This window comes from Pygocentrus nattereri, chromosome 21 (assembly GCF_015220715.1).
Source record: "Pygocentrus nattereri isolate fPygNat1 chromosome 21, fPygNat1.pri, whole genome shotgun sequence".
In the NCBI taxonomy this organism is placed as follows: domain Eukaryota; kingdom Metazoa; phylum Chordata; class Actinopteri; order Characiformes; family Serrasalmidae; genus Pygocentrus; species Pygocentrus nattereri.
Window position 1 is genome coordinate 11,477,423 of NC_051231.1, and position 22,177 is coordinate 11,499,599.

At 37.1% G+C, this 22,177-nt stretch overlaps 2 protein-coding genes across 3 annotated transcripts; one reads left to right on the plus strand and one right to left on the minus strand.

The window, feature by feature from the left end:
* Positions 1 to 356: 356 nt before the first annotated feature.
* nuf2 (UF2 component of NDC80 kinetochore complex) lies at positions 357 to 12,199 on the minus strand. 2 transcript variants are annotated; one of them, XM_017704715.1, is made up of 14 exons: positions 12,162 to 12,199; positions 8,687 to 8,814; positions 8,512 to 8,586; positions 7,333 to 7,409; positions 7,012 to 7,073; positions 6,203 to 6,300; positions 5,670 to 5,743; positions 5,446 to 5,539; positions 5,226 to 5,288; positions 4,841 to 4,978; positions 2,688 to 2,828; positions 1,539 to 1,714; positions 762 to 897; positions 357 to 612 (listed from the first exon to the last, which is right to left on the minus strand). In XM_017704715.1, the coding sequence occupies exons 2-14, from the start codon at positions 8,804 to 8,806 to the stop codon at positions 505 to 507; spliced, it is 1,362 nt and encodes a 453-aa protein (XP_017560204.1). In that variant the 5' UTR covers positions 8,807 to 8,814; positions 12,162 to 12,199; the 3' UTR covers positions 357 to 504. The 2 variants fall into 2 exon arrangements, with proteins under 2 accessions (XP_017560204.1, XP_017560202.1); XM_017704713.1 differs by lacking the exon at positions 12,162 to 12,199 and adding an exon at positions 12,067 to 12,152.
* A 2,033-nt stretch (positions 12,200 to 14,232) lies between these two features.
* rab43 (RAB43, member RAS oncogene family) lies at positions 14,233 to 21,346 on the plus strand. Its single transcript, XM_017704793.2, has 3 exons — positions 14,233 to 14,542; positions 18,226 to 18,409; positions 20,104 to 21,346. Exons 1-3 carry the CDS (start codon positions 14,354 to 14,356, stop codon positions 20,355 to 20,357), a joined length of 627 nt encoding a protein of 208 aa, XP_017560282.1. The 5' UTR covers positions 14,233 to 14,353; the 3' UTR covers positions 20,358 to 21,346.
* The last annotated feature ends 831 nt before the right edge of the window (positions 21,347 to 22,177 follow it).

The window sequence follows — 22,177 nt, forward strand, 5'->3', positions numbered from 1 at the left end:
CTAAATAAGGAGAAAGTAAAAGTTGGCAGTACTAATGCAAGTCTGTTGATCACATTTAATTGTTAAAAACTACAAGATGAACTGATTACAGAGAAAAGCTGCTGTAGCTTGATGCTCAGGCCTTTTCGTCCTGAATGAAAGGTAGTAATTTTCAGTATAAAAAGACATTGGTGTTGCTCTGCATTTACAATTTTTCCGCTAGACTTAAAACTAAATTCAGTCTAAACTAATACAAAGTATGTTTCCCTCATTCACAGGGAATATAATTGTGAACATGTACAGTACTTTCCTCTAATAGAGCAAGGGGAAAAAAGTAAAGCATCTGAAGTGAGATAAGCAAAACAGATTACCAACGGTTTTCAACTTACTAAAGTTATCAGATACATTTTAATGAACAAAGTAGAAGAGCACAATTATTTACAAAGGAATATATATAGTGAACAGAACAGAAAGAGACAACACTGAAAGGAAGGAAACCTTTGAATGGATATTGCCAGAAAGATACTAAAAAACAGTTTTCATTTTCATCATGTCAGCAGTGCCCTCCATCACAATGTTTTCAATGCGTTTGTGGTACTGCTCCAGTGTGGTAAGTAGCCGATCATAGATGGCCTAAAGAAATAGACACGATTAGTCTCATTAGATGGCACAGCTGAAGTAAAAGGGAAACTACTGCTTGGCAATGATTCACACATGCAGATAAGAGTGCTAACTGAAAAACAGTTACACTGCCTACAGGAGCAACAGACATAAATGAATACCTGGGCCTTTTCACTGTTCTGGTTGCAGGTATCACGAAGCTTCTGCATCTTTTCCTTGAACTGTCTTGTTTCCGAATTGATGTGTTTAATCCGATCTACAATCTCCTCACGTTTTTCATGGATTTTGTCATATTGCCTTGGCACAAAAAAAAAAAAAAGTGTCAAGCATTGAGAGTAACCAATGATGTGGTTTTATGCTGAAATATTATAGACAGCACTATACAAAAGTAAAGTCATGCAAAGACAACTTCTAAAGGCTGGTCTGGAAAATTGGGGTCCAAAAAATTTTTTAAAATACAAAATATTTGGTGTAGTTAGCATGCAGACTCACTTGGGAATCAAACAGTAACACAAACGAACCAAAGTTAACCAAAGTTGAATACTATGAAGTTTCACACCCCTAATGTATTTTGCTTTGGAAGTTGATGCAAATTCAATTTCACTACAGAAATTTGACTGGCAAACACTAGTGTGACTGGGCCTTTATACTTTGGAAGTGGTGAAAAATATCCCTGTAGATTTCCTTGAAAAACTGAAAGTCAGTCTCCTGAAAATAACGGAAGCTGTAATAAAGGTAAAGAGTAGAAAAACTAAATATTGAAGTCCAAATTGTTGAGGCTTCCATATAATTTCTGCAAAATGCTTTTTGCAAAAGAATCTTGTGCTTAATGGCTATTTTGACTAGAAATTTACTAAATGAAAGATACAGTACAGTACTGAATATGCAAAAGATACTTTGATAAATGTGTAGCATGTTCTTTCTGCCGCAAATCTTACCCAATAATATTCTGTACATGCTGGTCCTTCAGCTCTTTCTTCTTCTGACGGCGAATCTGCTGCTTAGACTCCTTGTCCAATTTCATTGCCAGTGCTCTCTTCAGCTGACCCTCTTCATTGCTAAGTCCCTTCAGTTCCTTCTGCAGAGTCTCAGAGAGAGCTGCCAGGCTCTGGACCTGTCCACAGAGAGAGAAGCTTGGTTATAGATAATGTGTCATGTGACACTTGAGAAAAATCCAGCACATCGATTTTATCTCCAGTAACAAAACCTCTAGAAATGCATCTAGCATCTTTCAGTTTTCTTGTACCTTTCCCTGAGGTCCACTTGTGATGTTTGTGTGGGTTTTATGCATCAAAAACAGTTGTAACTGATTTTTAAATTATTTTCTGACCGCTGTTCCGAAAGGGTACCCTGAATTGAGCACCATTAAAAAAAGCAGTCTGGAATGTAATACTCCTTATGCGCAGTTAGGCAAATGTGCACAGTATTACAAAACGAAAGAATTCAAAACAGCCTGTTTTGCAGCTTAGATACCATATAAGACCTGTATGGACTTGGGAGATGGCAGCATGTTCTAACAACAGACATTCTACATCAAACCCTTATTTCAAAAAGTAAGGAAAATGTTTTTCCATAATACAGGCTCTTTGATACAAGTACTAATGTGCTAAAGTGAGCTTAAAGGGACACCTTATTTACCCAATTTCCCCCTTGCCCCATGTCTAGTTGATTGGTCAGACACTAAAAAATGTTCTGGCCATTTAACAACACTTTGGGCAAGGGTGAAACTAAATTTTACATTTTGGTGAACAGTTTTTCAAAGCTTATTGTTTCTGAAGCTTTACATTGCTGTTATTTTTCTTCACTAATAACTTAAACAAGGTAAATTAAATTTTTGGGAACACCTATAATGCATTCAATTATAAACGTTCTGTGCGTATTTACAGTCTGCTTGAAGACTTGCCCACTGCTTTTTTAACAGAGCATTCTGCATGTTTGTTTTTAAGTATTATTTATCAAGGTTATACAGCTGTCTCAGTTATTACAGTAATGTCTCCAGCTCTGCTCATCATTCTGGACAAATCACTTGATCAGTGTAGTAACAGACATTCTGCATGATGCAAGACAGGATATGTGCACTATTTCACCTCTTCCTTCTGCTGGTTGGTCTTGCACATGCTTGCTTGCAGGTCATGTAGCTGCTTCAGTATGACCTGAATGTCTGATTCTCCTTGGCTGGCGCACTGCACCTTGATTTGCAGGTCCACGAGCATCTCATCAGACAGCTCCTATATTTAAATACATGTAGAATAGAACAGCAAGTTAAAGTACTGAGTCTTCTGTTGCATAGATTCTTGACTTTGAGCCACCATTAAACAATCCAAATACTTATCCACTATTGAGATAAAAATGTTTATAACACCTGATGGTCTACTGATAAATACAGTGTTTGGGCATCTTCTGTTTGTGCAGCCTTTGTGTTGGCCCTTGACTAAAAACTTTCATGGTTAAGGAAAAAGTCAATTGTTCACCATAAATATTTCCCACTAGTGCCAGATTTCCATTAATACAAACCTTACTCATATATCACAGAAAAACACACTATAACAAAGGATAAAGCTTATGTTTTTTCCAGATTAATTATATTATCGGTCATTGCTCCATGATAAATAAGTATTAAGCATGTGCACGAACAGATTATCACCACTTCTTATCTTTGTGCCACTTTCCTTGCTCCAAAACGTTCCATGTATGAACAGCGCCTCCTAGCATTAAACTGCAACAGGTTCAGCTGCTACCAGGCTGCTGTGTTACTGAGGCGGTGTGTTTTGGGTTGCATATTCTATATTGCTCTGATGTTACTGAATATGGACGGGAAAGAAAATCATCAACTTCTTTAAAGCTGTAAATTTAAACGTAACCTGCCTACTGACCCAGACACGAAGGTAATTGTGCACACACTGTAACTAAAAATGGCATGATACTATTTTTTTGTCCAATACTGACATACATATTGCAATGTATTTCAGCACTGTCCAATATCAATATGTTTCTTCAAGATGAAAGTCTTTAAAAAACAAAGAATGCGCACTAGTTGATTACTGACATTTAAATAATTGTTTTTGTATTCAATGTTTAAACTGGACATTTTCTAATCAAATATGCAAACATTTGCCTATTAAAAATGAAAAATACTCATTAGATGATAAAGGTGAAATGTGCTGTTATTATAAATTGTTTTTAGTTAATTTTGTAACATCTACTCAAACATGAATCTAGTAATACATCACGAACGAATGGGCCTCAAAACCGCAATGCTTAATGAGATTCAAGAATATGCACCATCTATGTGAATGCTGTCATCAGTATAAAGGCAATAATACTAGTCAGAATTTACAGGAAAGAAGCTTTTCATTGATTTATGAAATTAAAGTGTGGGTGGAGCTCAGTCTCCATTAAATTCACAAAAAGTGAAAAACACGATGACATTTGACATTTTACCACAACGGTATAATAGACAACATGCAATATACACAATAATCTTAAAGTTACAAGCGGGAACAAAATAGTAAACTCTGCAAGTAGCATATAAAATAATGTATTTTTGAAGCCCTTCACTCAAAAAGAGCACCAAAAGTAGAATATCATGCTGAAAGTGCTCAAACACTGCTTTACCACAGAAAGAACTACACAGCTAACATTACACACTGTCATGACTTCAAAGTTACAAGCAAAGACTTTCACCAATCTTAGGCATATAGGTCCGGTTAATTTCATGTCTGGGAGGGGAGTGTGAATTTAATAGTAACAACCTAAAAAAACTTCTTGATTTGCATATTTTTCTCTTGATCTGACAAACTATTGTAATATATATAATATTAATAATACAATTATAGGATTACAAAGAGAAAATAATAGGTGTGTTGCATTGGTGGAAACTAATGCCATATTAAACTGTGCTTTTTTATTAAACCAATTAAAATATAAAAACATACAGCTAACACAGAAGCCTCATACTCCAATTCAATAACAATAATAAAAAATATTAGGAAAATAATCACACTAGGCAAAATTATTCTATTGGCTCAAAAAAACAACAAAAAAACAGCCTTTTGATATAATTTCATATTTAATTTAATATTTTAGTAAAGATGGACAAATCTGCACTCTTTTATGGAAATTTGATGATCATTGTGTGCAGAACTGAAGGACATTCATTCTTTATACTCTCACATCCGAACCAGTATTTCCTACTGAAATTGATTCAATGCAAATATGACACCTAACTATAGCTACCTACCTTTGAGTTCTTGATGTTCTTTATGTTCTCCTTCATCTTCTCCATTTCATTCTTGACCTCTTCAGGGGACTCTACAATCTGGGACTTGAGCTTTGCTATCTCATCCTTCTGGGTGGCCACTTCTAATTTCCTCTGGCTCTGTAGTTAATATTGAGACAAGTTCAGAATCCATTCCAAAATTCCATACTGCATAAATACTTTATTACAGTTTTGGCAAATCTGTTAAGTAGGGCAGACCAACTGATGTCACTACACCATCTCAGGTAGCCATATGCAGTAAACATCAATCTTCACCAGTCAAGTTGTAACTTTGTATATAGAGACTGTTTCAGTTCATATATAGCTGAGAAGGTGAACAGTTAAATGTTAATGTTTCTGTACATACCAGTTTCTGTGACCTTTCTGCAATTTCTGTTTTGCACTCTGCAACCTGTTCATTAATGGCGCTCTGTAGGAAGAAAATAACGTCACTGTTAAATTGTCTGGGGTAGCAAAGACGTGTATGATTTCACTGGGATCCTTGCTTTTTATACTGTGTGTACCCTTAAAAACTGCATCTAAAACTCCAAGGTTTTTCGCTGGTCAACATGGAGAAATGACCTCACCACTTCCTGAGACTCTTGCATGGTAGCGCTGTTTACTTCTTTTAGGGCTGCAGCCAGTTCCTTTGCTTCTGCTTGCTGCTCAGGTGGGATAATCCTGAGTGGGGAAGTTCATAAGCATCACAAAATTTGATTCAAAGAAAAAAAAAGTTTATAAATATATTTGAAGTTGCCCAGACTTGTCAAGAAATGGACATTAGTCCAAAGTTTAAGCATTAAATATTTACATCAATTTCTCGATCTTCTTCTCAGCTTCCTTAATCCCTCTAGTGTAGGCCTGAAGTTTATCCATTTCTGCACGCTGTAAAGAAAACGTACTGCTTTAAAACAGTATTATATGGAGTCAGACTGCTTTACATCCAATCAGATAAAGCAATATCCTTTAAAACAATAGTTTGGCCACAAGTCAGACAACTTCCCCTCACATAGCCTAGATATAGTCTATCAGCTAACACACGCGTGGTGTCTACATTTACTACACCACCAATGTAATGGAAGCTTACACCTCACCAATTATTACTGTGCAAACTGCATGCCAAAATCAACAGTTTACTTGTTAGCTAAACAGACAAATAAACACAGAATTATGATTTAGGCATTCAGACTCCAGTGCTAGGTAGGGTTCAACTGTCTAAATTAGATCTATACCAAACCATTGCTTTTATAGTGAAGCTAATGAGGTGGACAATCAATTCAAGACTGTGGTGTATGGTATTCCTGATTAAATGGCTACGCTTAGTCATGTTTACAGCAGACTTACAAAACTCTGCTGATGCCCTGCAATTATTTCCAGCCTCTGCTTCCTAAAATGTAGAAAGTTCTGGATGCCACTCAAAATGGTGATTGTGCGTTTTGGCTCTGTGATGAAAAGAAAAGGGACAAGGAAGGGTGATGAAAGGCAATTAAAAAAAATAAATAAATAAATGAAGTCAAAATTTTTATTCCAATGACTCAGATTTCCTTTACAGCGGTGGTGACAGGAACGCATGGTTGCAATGTACAACAGAAACACGATCCAAAACCACTAGTGAACCTAAACATGAAAAATCGTAAATCTGAAATATTTCGACTGAGGACTACATTGTCTAGGTAGGTCAACACCTTATTGTAAAACAATGTTTAAGAATCAGACAGTGCATTTGTAACCATCTTATATAATAACTTTCTGTGAGGGAGCTTTATTGGCAATAAATGTCTGGTTCCTATCATCACCACTGTAAGCAATTCTTATCAGGTTTTCTTAGAACAAAATGTACTACATCAAACTACTCTGACTGACTGTTTACAACTTAATCTGTCTGAAATTTTGAAAATCTGTAGAATTTTAAAGCTGACATTTAAGTCTTATCAAACTCAAAAACCACTTGTTTCCAAGCATTCTTCTGAGCAGAGGTGAGACTTTGAGATATAAAACCTAAATAAGCAACACATTTGTCCCAGGACTGGGGAAAACTGACCGTGACAAAATTACTGGCTTTATAATTAGATTAGCTATAAAAACAGAACGTTACTTATTACGATAATACTGTCTAAGAACAACTTAAACTTCGGCAACACACATGTACTCACTCGGATTAAGCAGGTCATTCAATGAGAAGTCATACACATGGCACATGGGTAAAAACTGGCACCTGAAAGGAAGAGATTTTTACTCATCCATACTGCAGTCAATATATGAAATCACAAGGCAAAATCGAACAATGTTCTTACTGAGGTTCACTTTCAGCCTAAAGTAAAGATGCACCTTGGTAAACATTTAGTAAATCGAAACATCTGTTTAATTACATTTTAGGTCTCCATCAGAGATACTAGCTAATTTTGTTCTGAACCTGTCAGCAAGTTAGAATAATCGACTAATGTTTCCTAATAAAAGAACAAAATTCCACTTACATGGATAAGTAAACACTCATAACTGGTATGGCACATTCATACAACATAGGGCACTGGATGTTTTCAGACAGAGGAGCCTGGGAAAAAAAACAAAAAATAAACAAGAAATCAAGTGATGTTTATTCTAGTCGTCTGATCTTAATTGATAGTGATCAACTGAAGATTTTAATTGATCATAATCAATAAAACCTGAAGAATCACCACCACATCCAACCAAGACACCCAAGTTATTTCTTAAAACATCCAGCTAATCAGTTGCTGCTATACAGCTGTAGCTGGTAAAGTAACTACACAGACTAATCATGTACTTCTGCAGTTTTGATGAATTGAATATTTCATATGATAGTTTTAATATTTCTCAAGTATACATGTGAGACACATGTACATGTATCCATGTATACATGTATCTGCTTAGTTCCACATTGAAAATTAAACTTTCGTTACTAATTTAAAAAAACATTTTTTTGGTTAATTTCATTCTTTTGTTCTGGTTCAGTTCCTGCGCTGCTTTGCTATAACTCATAAGTCATTTTGGACCGTTATCTTTTTTATTTTAGACCAACAAGAAAAGAACACACTTACAAATTTGAATTTCTACGCTGAAAATTCTCCTGCAGATCTATTACCCCCCCCCTCTATTATACTTTAGTTATTTGACTTGAATGATAAATTGACTTGACATGAATAGGAACGAACTGATAATTTGTGCCCGATATCTGATTTTTCACATACATATCTCAGTGCAGACACACAAACATTTCATAAAGTGTAAAAATGTGGACTATAATCACACAGATCAAAACAGAGAAAGCTAACATTTATTCGTAGAGATGAAGAGCAGTAAAATGAATGAAATGCAGATAATTCAGCATGGCCTGCCAGTATTGGCTAAACATTCTGCTCTTTAGGAGAAGACAAATAAAACAAACAGGTCATCAAATATCATTCTGAATTATCAGTGAAATCTAAACGGTACAATGTTGATTTTTTTTTTAAACAAATATCGGTTCTGCCTGAACCAATATGATTCAGATACCATTGTGCATCCCCAATTTCACTGAAGCAACAAGACCTTGATATTTCTAGGCTGCTCTAACCACCTCTACACATTGCAGAGATACAATTATGCCAAGCACAAATATGCTACTTTACAGCAAATACAAGTACAATCATACTTACCAGGTAATGGCATTCAGGCCTGAAGCCATAGAGAAGTTGCAATATTCTCATGTAGAGTCTCTGTATAACCTCTGGCTGCAAGAAAAACAGGTGAAATTTCAGTAATGCATATAAGTAGATAACTACAATGTTATCACTTTGGGGGAAAATGGTTGCTTCCAAAAATCCAGCTCACCTTTGGGTTTGGAGTGATATCACTTTTAGCAAAGTGTTTTGCCTCCTGGCCCGTCAAAACATCAGTGCGGAAAAACTGCACGATGGCATCTACTTTGTACACTGGGAATGTGTTTTCCATTGTAACTCCTACAAGGGAGAAGAAGAAAAATAAAAACAAAAAAATAATCAAAACAACCAAATTATAATTTATATTGGTTTATTGTGAAAGATGTACTTTGATACTGATTTTCAGTTTTAGCAAAATACTCAGTAGATTGTCATGAATTTAATGCTAACAATGTCCATAAAAAACACAATTTGTTGCCAAGTGGTTTGTTTTCACTGTTCATTTTTTGTGCACGTCATTAAGGACCCATTGCAAATACATACAGAAACAAACAATTTCAAAAGGTAATGACATTCGTTTGAAAATGCAAAACGTCCATGAGAAAAAAAAAGGCAAGGTAACAAATAAGTATTGCAAAGGACACTTGCGAGGGAATGTAAAAACACTGCAAGGGAAAACGACAGCGCATCCAGATCCAGATAATTTACTCAGCGCATCCAGATCCTGACCGTTAACTAATGTCATTTCCTGGGGCTTCAGAAGATGAAAATTAGAGTACAATTCCTTTCTGAAAATCCAGTTTCTGTCTGGTTCATGTTTACTATACTGTGTAAGATTTCCTTTGGTTCCATTTTTTTTCCTAATCAAAGAGTTTATTACTGTGAACAATGAGCTTTTTTTTAAAGAATCTCTTCATTGTCTTTTCAACATTAGTACAGAAAAAAGGAGGAAAGATAAATAATTTCACCTACAAATCACTATAGAATACACCAAATATAACTACAAAGACAACCCAACCCTGTTCCCTCCCCCACCCCACATTCCCTTACAGTGGTCCATGACAAATCTGCTAAAACCGTACGTTAAAGTTTAACCATATTAAAAAATATCGAGGAAAAATAAATAAAACAGTAAAAGTAAAGTATAGTAAAGTAAAACAGAATCAGAGAAAGCTAAAAATTGAGGCTCTTACACCAGGGTTCTGTGAGTCATTCCAATTTGTTATCCCAGTGATGGTAGAAAAATAAGAAATAAATGGAGACCAGGCACTCACAAACTCTGCAGACTTCCTCCTCAGCGTGTACTTGATTTTCTTTTTCTAATTTTAAATTAAACAATATCTTTCAACCATCTGGCATGAGAAGGGGATTTAGGGTTTTTCTAATTAACCAAGATGAGGTGGCAAGCTAACAAACAAGCTAATGCCACAACTATTATGAAGTTGAGGGCCACTTGGTATCCTTTGGCTTTATACTAAAATAGCAATCAAGGAGTCTGGCTCAATTAGGATATTGTAAGCCTCACTCAGAGATATAAAAATTGACGTCCAAAAGCAGTGCAGGCTTGGACATGTCCAAAACGTGAATTAAAGTAGCGGGTGTCAACTTACATCTGTCACAAGTGGGGTCCAAATCTGGGTATATCTTGGCTATTTTAGCCTTAGAAAGGTGGACACTATGCACAATCTTAAATTGCATTAAACCATGTTGACTGCGTGGAGATGAGACATGTACTTGTGCCAGAACCATATTCCACAGTTCCGGTGTGAAAGATAAGCTCAAATCCTGCTCCCTTTGTGCTTTAATTATGTCTATGGTCTGAGGATTTATTTCACCAATGGCTTCGTAAATGTGAGAGATTACAGCCTTAGAGTTTATATTAATCAATAACAAAGTATCAACTGGCAAAGTCAAAAGTTCAAGTGGAAAATTCTTTGGAGCCATTTTAAAAGGGAATTCCACCAATTTTCCAGAATTTCTCCATAAGTCAATTGCTAAGAACAAAAAGAAGTTCATGGTAGTTTGGTGTGAAATGTTTCATTCTAGAGAAACTTGGCGAATTACAGCTGCTCACAGTGGTGGAAATGAGACATTTGAAAAGCTACATCACAAACCATTATTGTATGAAATAGTTATGAACATACTGCCTGACACTGTAGGCACAGTTTGATAGTTTTGGGCAACAATGCACTTTTAAAAATTCATTAATGGTGGAAACACACATGTTGGGTGTTATAAGGCAAGTAGTCGCCAATTCACCTTCTGAGAGTTACTAATAATTACCAGTTATCAACATCCCACACAAAACTCAGAAGACATGTAGGTTCACTGACAGCTTTGGATAATAAATCATATGGCTATACTTGTGTTGGAGATATTGTGACCCCTGATTCCCATCACCACCACTGCAGTTTCTCTACACTGAACCATTTCACATCAGGCCACTCTGAACTTGTTTACATCTCAACAATGGAAACAGTGATTTTGAAAATAAAAAACAAAAAACAGCCCAAACAAAATAAGCTAGGTTTAGATTATAAGCCATTTTTGCGAGAGAAGGCTCTAAAGAAGCATGAGCTGATGAATTTGATCACAACCACATTAGAAGCAGATGAGACAATCAAATGGCACTGCCACACTGAGCAACCTCTCTAAGGGTTCTTTCTGATGTAGAGGAAGGTCTGGTCAACAGATGCCACAAACAATGATAACTAAAAAAAGTTTTTACATCGCAAATCACTTGCTCCAGTAAAACAACCCACCGGGGTTCTGACGAATTATGCTACCTAGTCGAAATGTCCTAATTTTAGGACATATTTTAAGCAGCGCTTTACGTAAATCTAAGACATTTTGATGGCCTAAATCATCCTTTCAGAAAATGCTACCAGCAGTGAAATCTATAGCTAGGACAGTCTGACAGCATAAATCTCCTGATCAATAACGTTACCAGGATGAAAAGCATAATTAGGATATTATGATCGTCTAAATCATCTTATCAGGGAGTAACAATACTTATCGGAGTATGTACTGAACTAACATTAAAAAAAAGAAAAGTTTGAAACTAACTACGTTATAGTAATGATGTGCGCATGCTCAGTAGGACCGCTCGATGGGTAGGACAAAGTCAACTAAACGAGACTTCATTATTGATTTGTAACAAAAGCTCTAATCACCACGAGGCGGATTTTTTGCTAATTAATCTAATGTCCACTTCCACCTTAAATGGAGCCTGAGGCACCAGAATGTAACAGCGGAATCATTTAAGGTAGAACGGGAAATTATAGCGTTAACGCACAAAGCAGCCGAACGTCCGCACATAAATCACACTTAATGTTTCGAAACCTTTGTGTTTGTTGTCTGAGAAAAAATAATAAATAAAAACTCTGACCGTTCGTGCAAGTGGCGTTAAGTAAGGCTAACGGTACATTACTTGTTGACAACTATCAGTTAGCTTAGCGTTACAGCAGGGCGGCTGAACACTCCCTTACAAAACACACGGCGTTAGCTAAAGTTAATGATGGAAACAACTCAATGCCAGTAAGAACATGTTACCATCTCTTTCTGAATGCGCGTCAGCCATTTTAGTAAGCAATAAAACGCAGTTAACTCGACAACCTGACACTTTTTTAACCATAACAGTATTTTACCTCCTCCGGCCGCCGCTAACACCAGCGAATTTAAACTTTCGGCGCCTCTGACGTCAGTTCCGCTAACGACAGCGGCCAGTAGCACAGAGCGCATGCGCTGCTTTTTTACAGTATTTTATTTCGATTTATTATTTTTTAATCTTTATATTATGTCCACAGAATATAATTTTATTTTCTATTGTTTTATTATTCCTTATATTTTATAATATGCAAAATATATTACGCAGATAACAAATGTACAAAACAAATATATTATATTGTATAATAACGCAAAATAAATGAATTAAATAGCACATCGTTATATATAGAAATCACAGTATGTAAAATGCATACCATATATTTAAATAATACACACGATAATATAGTATACATTAACATAAATAAAAAAAAGATGTAATGTTTCTGCAAAAGTTTTTAAAAGGTGATAATACATATATCAATGCAGTTAATGAGTTAATGCAGAAGATTATGAGGAGAATTTTTTTTAACGAAACTGAAGGCCTTTCTCTTCTCTAATAAATCAATTCAATGCGTCAGTGGGTTAAGATTCACACTCAGTTAAGCTTTTAAATGAGCACAGATGAGTGGATTCAGGAGTGTTATTTGGTTAACACGTAGTCACAGGACGCTCCTCACAGCGGGTAGGATCACAGAAGTAAGTATGCACGCATAGGACAGTGTGATCAGCAGCAAACTAGTCAGGCGGTGAGCTAGGATACCTAAGCCGCTCAGGATTAGGTTGTTGGGGTTTTTTGTTTCCCACCCGTTCTCGTGCAAGCCCCGCCCTCCTTTCATGATGACAAACAGCCGTTTTCTGATGACATATTTCAGCTTTTACTGACAGAAATATTATTTTTGCATGTAAGATTTCAGTTTCCGAATTCTCACTAATAAGAATTCATGGCTTGAGTTTGTTCTAAAGGAAAATGGCTACTAGCATGAAAAAATGTAATCCAAATGAAAACTGAGACACGTTTTAATTCTTTAAGTCTTACCAACCAGCAAAAACTGAACTGTACTACTAAATTATTGATGAACACGTAGTCACAGTATATAAACCCTTAAATTCCTAACTGTGAGAACTGATATATTTTGTATAAAATTATAAACAACAACAACAACAATAATAATAATAATAATAACAATAATAATGATACTAATCATCATGTATTTTATTTCATGTCAGAGGTTAGATTAACCTTCAGGTGCCGAGAGCTGTTATCGAATTGGGAAAATCTGCTTTTAACTGGAGAGCACCAGTGAGCTGGAATCCATTACGGCAGGTGTGTGAAACCCCAGGAGTAAAAGGGCCAAAATCTCAACAAATCTGTGAGCCAGAATTGAACTGGAGCTGAAATGTAGCTAGTATGTTTGCAGATATGACTGGTGTGGACTTGTGTAGAAATAAGGTGTAACTGCTGTCCCATGGATTGCTTTTGGGATAGTGTACTGGGGGCTGTAGTGCAGCGCATTGTGAAACAGGCTAATACTAACAGAAAATGAAAATACTGCAGGCCAGGTAGGATTATGTCACGGGCCTGATCCGACCCGCAGGCCTTGTGTTTGACACATGGGCATTATGGGAAACTCTGAAGCTTTGCTCGCTGGTGTCACTCAAGCATTACAAATTTTTAGTCTGTACCCAGGTGTACTCAGCCTGCAACTGTTTGTGTGACAATAGTTACTATTTTTTATTATTATTTTTAAAATTTGTAATTTTATCAGTGTACTCTGATTTGATTGATTCTTGAAGTGTCTTGTAATGACTAATATTTATTATTATTATTATTATTATTATTATTATTATTACTATTTTCAACATTTGCTTTTACATTGATTTTTTTCAATATGATTTTACACTCACATTTTTCTCGTTTTTCATTACTCCCATTTCGTTAATCCCTTCTTTTTGTGTATCTCGTATTAATAACATTTTTTGTTCAAATTGAAAACAAAAAAAAAAGTAAAAATCTGAAACAGCTGATTGGACGCCTGCTTGTGATGACAAACTATTAGCCAATCACAGCGGAGGAGGGCGGGGCTTGCATGAATACGGGTGGGGAAAACACGTTCAGGTCAGGCTGTTCAGAGTTGACGGTTTTTTTTACAGGTGTCCACGTCTGAGCGCTTCTCTGTGCTGTTTTTGACAGCACGTAAAGTCATAAAAGACCACCAGCTCGCTCTCTACCAGGATGTCCTTGCTGGACTCGGACGACAGCTACGATTTGGTCTTCAAAATAGTTTTAGTCGGGGATGTCGGAGTGGGTAAAACCTGCGTGGTTCAGCGCTTTAAGACTGGCACCTTCATCGAGAGGCAAGGCAACACGATCGGAGTGGATTTCACCATGAAGACGATGGAAATACAAGGCAAGAGAGTCAAGGTGGGTTTCTCCGGTTCCTCTGGCTCTGGTAAACGTGTGAGTTGTCATTTGGCCCTCATTACAAACTAAGAGTCCTCACAAAGCTCTTAAATTTGGATTTAAAGGGGAACTCCACCGATTATTCAAATAAATCTGCATAATTAAATGTTTAACATGTCAACAAAGTCATCCAGAGGGGTTTGTTGTGAAAAGCTTTGTTATGGAGAAATTTGCCGAGTCAGAATTGTTCACAGTGGCGGTGATAGGAACCAGACGTCCAACTCTAAAAGCTCCTTCACAGATACATGAAATGGTTATGAAACACTGCCTGATGTCCGTAACGTTGCTTTACAGTATTTTTGTAATAAGGTTTTAAAACGAAATTTTAATCCGTATATTTAATATGTTAATTGTGGAAAGACACAAGGTGGGGGCGGTGGAGGGGGTGTTGGGGGGGGGGTCTAAAGCAAAATAGTCCTGAAAGAAAGCTTAATGACTGTTTCACCATCATCAACGATCCATATAAAACACGAGAAGACTCGTGTTGGTTCACTGGTGGTTTTGGATAGTAAATAAAATGCCTATATTTGTGTTGTAGACATGGTTACCCCTGGTTCCCATCACCACCATTTTAAAGGAACCTGAGTAAGTTTCACATCCAACCACTCTGAATGACTTTGTGTACGAATGTTTGAAAAATCGGTGGAATTCCCCTTTAATATTCCCTCTGCCTGTGTTATCAATAGCCAAAGTGGGTTTGAAAGGCAGCGAATGTCTATTTTATTATGCATTAGCAAAACAGATTTAGGGGAAAATATCTTAATTGATTGCTGACGGTGTGAGTCATTGACTTAGTTGAGTCAAGCTGGCACGACAGGTTCAATGGACAAGTTATGCAACTCAGACATCAGCTCAGAGGCAGGTTTATTTGCTGTATACGTTGGCATGTATCAGGATCTCACTGTTTGGCCACATAAGCGCACCTGTGACACTAGCAGACAAATAAAAAGGCCTAAACTAAGAGGATCAATAGGCAACATCAACACACAGTGCCACTCATTAAAAAAGTACTACACACTTAAAGTTTCCTTAGTGGCATTGTATGCAGAACCATTTCATGCTTCTTTGCATGGTGAACTGGTTCTTTAGGTTGGTGAAGAATGCATATGGTTCTGTGTAGAACTTTTTTGAATGTAGTTCCAAAAAGGATTCTTCAGTTGTTAGGATGTCAAGCTTGTAACAACACTATAGATTGCACTGAACCACATACTGCACATTCTCCATCAATCTAAAGGACCATTCCACCAGGCAAAGAACCATTCAAGCATGAAAAGGCTCTATATAGAACTCATGGCTCTAAATAGAACTTACTAAAGAACCCTTGAAGAACCATCTTTTCTAAATGTTCCCTGTGTTTACAGATTTTGATGATGGTCTGAAGAGAAACTGAGGTAACAATAAAGGGGAATTCCGACAATTTTTCAAAATTTCTTTAGAATGAAATCATTAATACGTGAAGTCATTCAGAGCGGTTTGATGAAAATACGCGTCATTCCGGAAAAAGAAAACTTGCAAGGTCAGAATTGTTCACAGCAGTGGTGATAGGAACCAGACGTCCACCTCTAAAAGCTCCCTCACAGAAAGTTTTTAGATTAAATGGTTATGAATGCACTGACTGCTGCCTCAGACTTTGATTTATGATAAAAAAGTTTGGGGCTAAAACAGATTGTTTATAGAGTCTTTCGTGGTGGAAGAGCATGTACAGGGTGTTGTGAGGCACCATAGTCTGAAAAGAAAATCATTTTTTCAGATTTTCCTTTTTATACAATTATTATGGTGTTTGCATATGTAGTGAAGGTGGACATGGAGATGGTTGGTGTGAAAGTAGAGGAGGCAGTGGATAGGGCAAGATGGAGGCAGATGATCCGCAGTGGTGACCACTAAAGGGAGCAGCCGAAAGAAGAAGAAGATTATGGTTTTTGCGTGAGGAAAATAAAAGTACATAACAACACCCCTGTGAAGAAATCAGTGAATTTCTCTGCAATGAACCATTTCACATGAAACCACTCTGAATAACTTTGTTTATGTCTCAATGATGCAAATATACAAACATTTTGCGGTCAGTAAAGGTCTCCACTAATACTGGTGATATGTGATATATGTGAAATGTGATTCGAATTCTGGATGTAATGTGTCTTCACTTTCCCCCGAAAAGTGGCTCATTGTAGTGAAAGTTTCAGTGGCATTAAATTGTTAATAGTGACTAAGTGAGTAATTACATGCACGGCCTGAGCGCTGAAGCACTGGCATGGTGAACTGTGGTCAGTTTGCTCGTTTTGGGTGGATGTTGTGGACACCGACCGTGTGTAGCTCCAGTGTGAATGCACACCAAGCTCAGATGGATGACTCGGCGAAATGTCAGCACTTTTTCTTCCTGGTTGAGACTTGGTTCTGGTGGATGAAAGTCTAATTCACACTATAGTGCTGAGCAATACTGATAGAATTTGAGTTTTCATTAATGAAGGAATGACCCTGTGCTCCCTGGCTAGTGTGTCTTAGTGTGTATTAGAAGAAGGTTCTAGGGGAATTCATAGTGTCATTCGAAGTGGTCTGATGTAAAATGCTCCGTTCTAGAGAAATGTACGGTGGTGGTGATAGGAACCAGATGTCCCAAGGCTTAATTATCTCTGAAGTTTTAAGACATGATTTTGGCCAAAAGCGAGTATTTTTATATTCATGGTGGAGGTCTACAAGCAGGGCATTGTGAGGCAAAATAGACCCCACAGATGGTCTCGTCAGATTTCCCATGATTTTATCTTTGTATATAGATAACTTTGTATATATAAAACTCAGAAGGCATGTAGGTTCACTGGTGGTTTTGGGTGGTAAATAAAATGTCCGTGTTTGCGCTGTAGACACGGACACCTGGTTCCTATCACCACCACTGTAAAGAAACCCCTTTAAACCCATTTAAAAGCCTTCTTCATTTGTCATGTGGGGTAGTAAGTTAAATGGCTATACTGTTAAAGGCATTGTGACCCCTAGTTGCTATCACCACAACTTCAAAGAGGTCACATGAGACTACTTTGAATGAGTTGGACATGACATGATCTCACAGAAATGTTGACGTTGGTGGAATTCCCCTTTTAATCTGATGTAGCTTGTTTGATTGACCTGTTCTGTTTCACATCACACAGTGATGTAGTCATTAATCAAAGGACAATGTCAGAAAGAAAACTACTATTTACAAAGCAATTAAAATAGTTCTTTGAAACAATCTGAAGTAACCTGTAAATGACACACACACCGCAGTTAACTCTGAGTTCCTGAATACCATGTTTAAGATGCACAAAACAAAATTAAATACTGAAAATAAGCCATGTGGAAACAAGAACACCACTATTTTATTACATTTTTAATATATATCTCTAAAACAGACAACAAATATCGTGGTGCATTGATATAGACGATATATCACCCAGCTCTATTTACACTATGTTTAAAGTATAGTGGCTTGCTTTCTGTTTATTACACTGGCAGTATACTCATATTATCTTGTTAGAAGACCCTTAATAATATGATCTATTAAACAAGTGTTCTGAATGGCTTTAGGCTCCATTCCAGTAGAAAGAGTGACAATATTAATGTTGTTAAGGCTGCTGTGATAGAAGTATTTCTGCTTGAGCCGCTGTTGTTTTGAATAGCTGCAGATTTGGGACACGGCAGGGCAGGAGAGGTTCCGGACCATCACCCAGAGCTACTACCGCAGCACCAACGGCGCCATCATCACCTACGACATCACCAAGAGGTCCTCGTTCATGTCGGTGCCTAAATGGATGGAAGATGTGAAGAAATATGGGGGCTCCAACATTGTCCCCCTTCTGATAGGTCGGTGAATTGCTTGTTTTTCTCGGCATGTTTTGAGGATAGTGATAGGTTTCAAATTGAAAGTGAAAACAAGTTACACAACAAGCTTAAATAGGGAATTTTTCTGCACACAAGCATTTAAACAAATGTATTCAACACTTTAAAAAGAGGTTCTTTAGAAAAGAAAATAGTTCAATATAGAAGCATAAACACTCCAAGAACCCGATTGAAGGATTGTTTGCTTTACTAAATAGGTCGTCGGATTGATGAAGAATTTGCTGTAGATGGTTCTATATAGAACTTTAAAAAAAAAGAGTTCTACATGGTGCTAAAAGGGTTCTTCTGTCGTTACAAGCTCGTATTGTAACAGTAGCAGAACCATTTTTGGTATAAAGAACCATCAAACGCCCTTTCATGATACAAAGAAGCATGCATTGGGTTCTTTGATTGTTTAACGTTCTATACAGAACCATTTTCTTTACTTAAGAACTCTTGAAAAATCATTATTAAGAGAGTAGTCAGGCAAAACAAAAATAATAATTCAGCTTGTCATGTTTGGACAAAAAAAGGTTTCATGTATTACCTCAAGAAAACCCACAGCATGGTGGTGGGTGCATCATGATTTGGAGCTGCTTCACTGCTAACTGTGCTGGAGTGTTACACACTATTGAAGCAACCATGAACGAGAGAGGAATAGTCCAAAATTGATCCACATTGCTGGCTTTGCAACAAAATACTAATATTATGAATTTTTGTTGCCTGAATACTATAATACTGTATACTACAATCTTTATTTATGCTTACAAATCCATACTTTTTTCATAAGTACAAAGTCAAAAGTTGTGTGGGCAAAAGTATTGGGACACCTACACATTACATTACACCTACAGGAGCTTTTATGACATCTCATTCTAAATACAGGCATTAAAATGGAGTTGGTTCCCCTTTGCAGCTATAACAGCTTTCACTCTTCTGTGAAGCTTAGGGCCTGGCTTTCATCTCTGTTCTAATTCATAGAGAATAATTCATAGAGGCCTGTGATGGAGTTGAGGTCAGGCTCACACCAACCTCATGCCTTTATTGACTTGCCTTGTGCACTGGGGCTCAGTCATGCTGGAACAGAAAAGAGCTGTTGTGGAAAGCTGTTTGTTTCCACAAAGTTGGAAGCATAGAATTGTCCAAAATGTGTTGGTCTGCTGAAGCATTAAGATTTCCCTTCACTGGAACTAAGAGGCTCAGACCAATCCCTGGAAAACAACCCCATAGCATTATCCCTCCTCCACCAAACTTTGCAGCTAATAAAATGCATTCACACAGGTAACAATAATGAGGTCAGACAGTGGTCCAGAGTCCAGAGTTTCCAGTGGTCCAGAGTCCAGTGGCAGTGTGCTTTACATCCCCCACTGACTTGTGGCAGAGGAGGCATCCTATGACAGTGCCACGTGTAAAGTCACTGAGCTCATCAGTACGACCCGTTCTACTGCCAGTTTTAGTCTATGAAGACTACAAGGCTATGTTAGCAACGAGTGTGGCTGAAACACCTAAACTCAATAATTAGGAGGGGTGTCCAAATACTTTTGTCCATATAGTGTGTCAGTATATACTGTAGCACAGAGATTGAGTAGCTCTCTGAGCTACGTGGCATGAGCGATTTTGAAAGGTAAATGTTTTCTGACTGCCTGTTGGTTTAAGCTTCAGTGTGTTCTGCCATCCAGGTAACAAAACGGACTTGACTGACCTGCGTGAGGTTTCCTTCGAGGAAGCGCAGACGATGGCTCAGCAGTTGGACTTTATTAGTGTCATTGAAACTTCTGCCAAGGACTCTAGCAACGTGGATGAAGCATTTAACAAGATGACAGCTGAACTGATCCTGAGACATGGTGGGCCCATGTTCCACGATAACGTGACGGACAGCTTTAAACTGAACAGTAAAGACGTGACCAGTGAGGGCTGGGGCTGCGGCTGTTGATGTTGAAGTTTTGGTTTCCGGCTGTTCGTGTTGGTATTAGCATTGCTAGCAATATTCACTTAAATCTGAACACAGGGTTCCAGTCGTGTGAACCATTGTTCAGTCAACAATGATTGAAATGACTTGATCAAGAGTTTTTTCAGGGACCAGTAGATACATCATATCAGGCCCACAAGTAGCCGTGTTCTTTGATAGATGAATTGACGGGAAGGCTTCACAGTACACAGAGGAACTGGGTAGTTGGTGGTTAGTTTGATGGGAACATTGATGTTCCTACTGTGATTATAATGAGCGAATTGATGTGGCTTGGTTAGATGGGAACCTGCCTAATTCTCATCCATTCATAATCTGTGATAAAGCTTAAAATAAGCTAGCTTAATTCACCTGCCATATCTTAATCTTCTAAAATTACAATTAGTTCATTCCACTTGCTGATTTAAGTACTATTCAGACAGGATTCGTTTTTATGTGGAGGTGAGGTAATGTGACCAGTGATTCTCAGTTATTTTACGCCCCTCCAAATCCACAATTTCAGTCATTTTTATTAACTGCACACTCCCAGTCAGTGAATGTATATTAATCCCCAAACTGTAGAAATGATCACAGGTTATATTAATCCCATGTTATAAAACAAACTTTACAAATATCCCCAGGTTTTATTTATTTCCTGCTGTAAAACCGGAAGAAGAAATAATCCCAGGTTATATTAATCCCGTTTTATAAAACAAACCACACAAATAACCCCAGGTTATATTAATCCCCTGCTATTAAACAGACTGTAGAAATAACCCCAGGTTATACTAATCACGTGTAGAAATATCACCAGGTTATGTCAATATAAAATGAGAAGGAGAAACAATCCCTGGTTATATTAATCCTGCACTAATAAGTAGCATTTAGAAATAACTCCAGGTTACCCTAATCCTGTGCTATAAAAAAAAACAACAGAAATTAAATTTCCTCAGGATATATTAATCCAGTGCTAAAAAGACAAACAATGAAATATATTCCCTGTTATGTTAATCCCATGATATAAAACAAACCATAAAAATAATCCCGGGTTATATTAATACCATGCTATGAAACAAACTGTAGACATAACCCCAGGTTATTTTAATCCTGTCCTATAAACAAACAAATTGTAAATAAACAAATTTCTTAGGTTATTTTCATCTAATCTCATAAAAAGACCTTTAAAATTAATCTCAGATTATATTAATCTGGTGTGAATGGTTAATAAATGTGATGGCATTATCGCACCACCCCATAAATAACCGATCCTGTCTGAAAAGGTTGAAATGGGTGAATCAATGTGACGATATACAAGTGTTTCTCACATGCCAGTGTTTACTCCAGGTGATGTATATGCAACAGATTTTTGTAGTAATGTTGTGATATGTTATTGTAATACTGTACCTGTTGCTGAGAGACACTTATTACACTTTACATTATTGCACAGACTAAGACTCCAGCAAGTGTCTTAGTGTTCAACTGGAAACCTGTAGCCTTTAAAATCAGTGCTGTGGAATTTAAGATGACCATTTCCAAGTGAATACAATGAAGATTATATGATGAACAGAACTGACCATCTCATGACCATTCCCTCAACTGAAAGAACCTTCAGTTATGCATGTTCTGTGAAGTCAGGATCCTGTCAACCTATAGAAAGACAAATAAGAATTCTAGGAAGTGTCTAGGAGGGGTTATCATGACTTAATCAAGGGAAAGAAATGGATAAGCATTTTAAAGGGGAGTTCCACCAATTTGTATTTCTCAATATTTTTGCATAACTAAATAGTCGAGATATAAACAGTCACAAT

Bases quoted from the DNA above. Each gene is read 5' to 3' on its own strand.
- nuf2 (XM_017704713.1), bottom strand. From the start codon at position 12,148: ATGGTTAAAAAAGTGTCAGGTTGTCGAGTTAACTGCGTTTTATTGCTT. The intron at 5,289-5,445 runs GTGAGGTCATTT...TTCTTCCTACAG, and splicing joins TGCAAGAGTCTCAGGAAGTG to AGCGCCATTAATGAACAGGT. The intron at 613-761 runs GTATTCATTTAT...CTATTTCTTTAG, and splicing joins AGAACAGTGAAAAGGCCCAG to GCCATCTATGATCGGCTACT.
- rab43 (XM_017704793.2), top strand. From the start codon at position 14,354: ATGTCCTTGCTGGACTCGGACGACAGCTACGATTTGGTCTTCAAAATA. The intron at 14,543-18,225 runs GTGGGTTTCTCC...TGTTTTGAATAG, and splicing joins TACAAGGCAAGAGAGTCAAG to CTGCAGATTTGGGACACGGC. The intron at 18,410-20,103 runs GTCGGTGAATTG...TCTGCCATCCAG, and splicing joins CATTGTCCCCCTTCTGATAG to GTAACAAAACGGACTTGACT.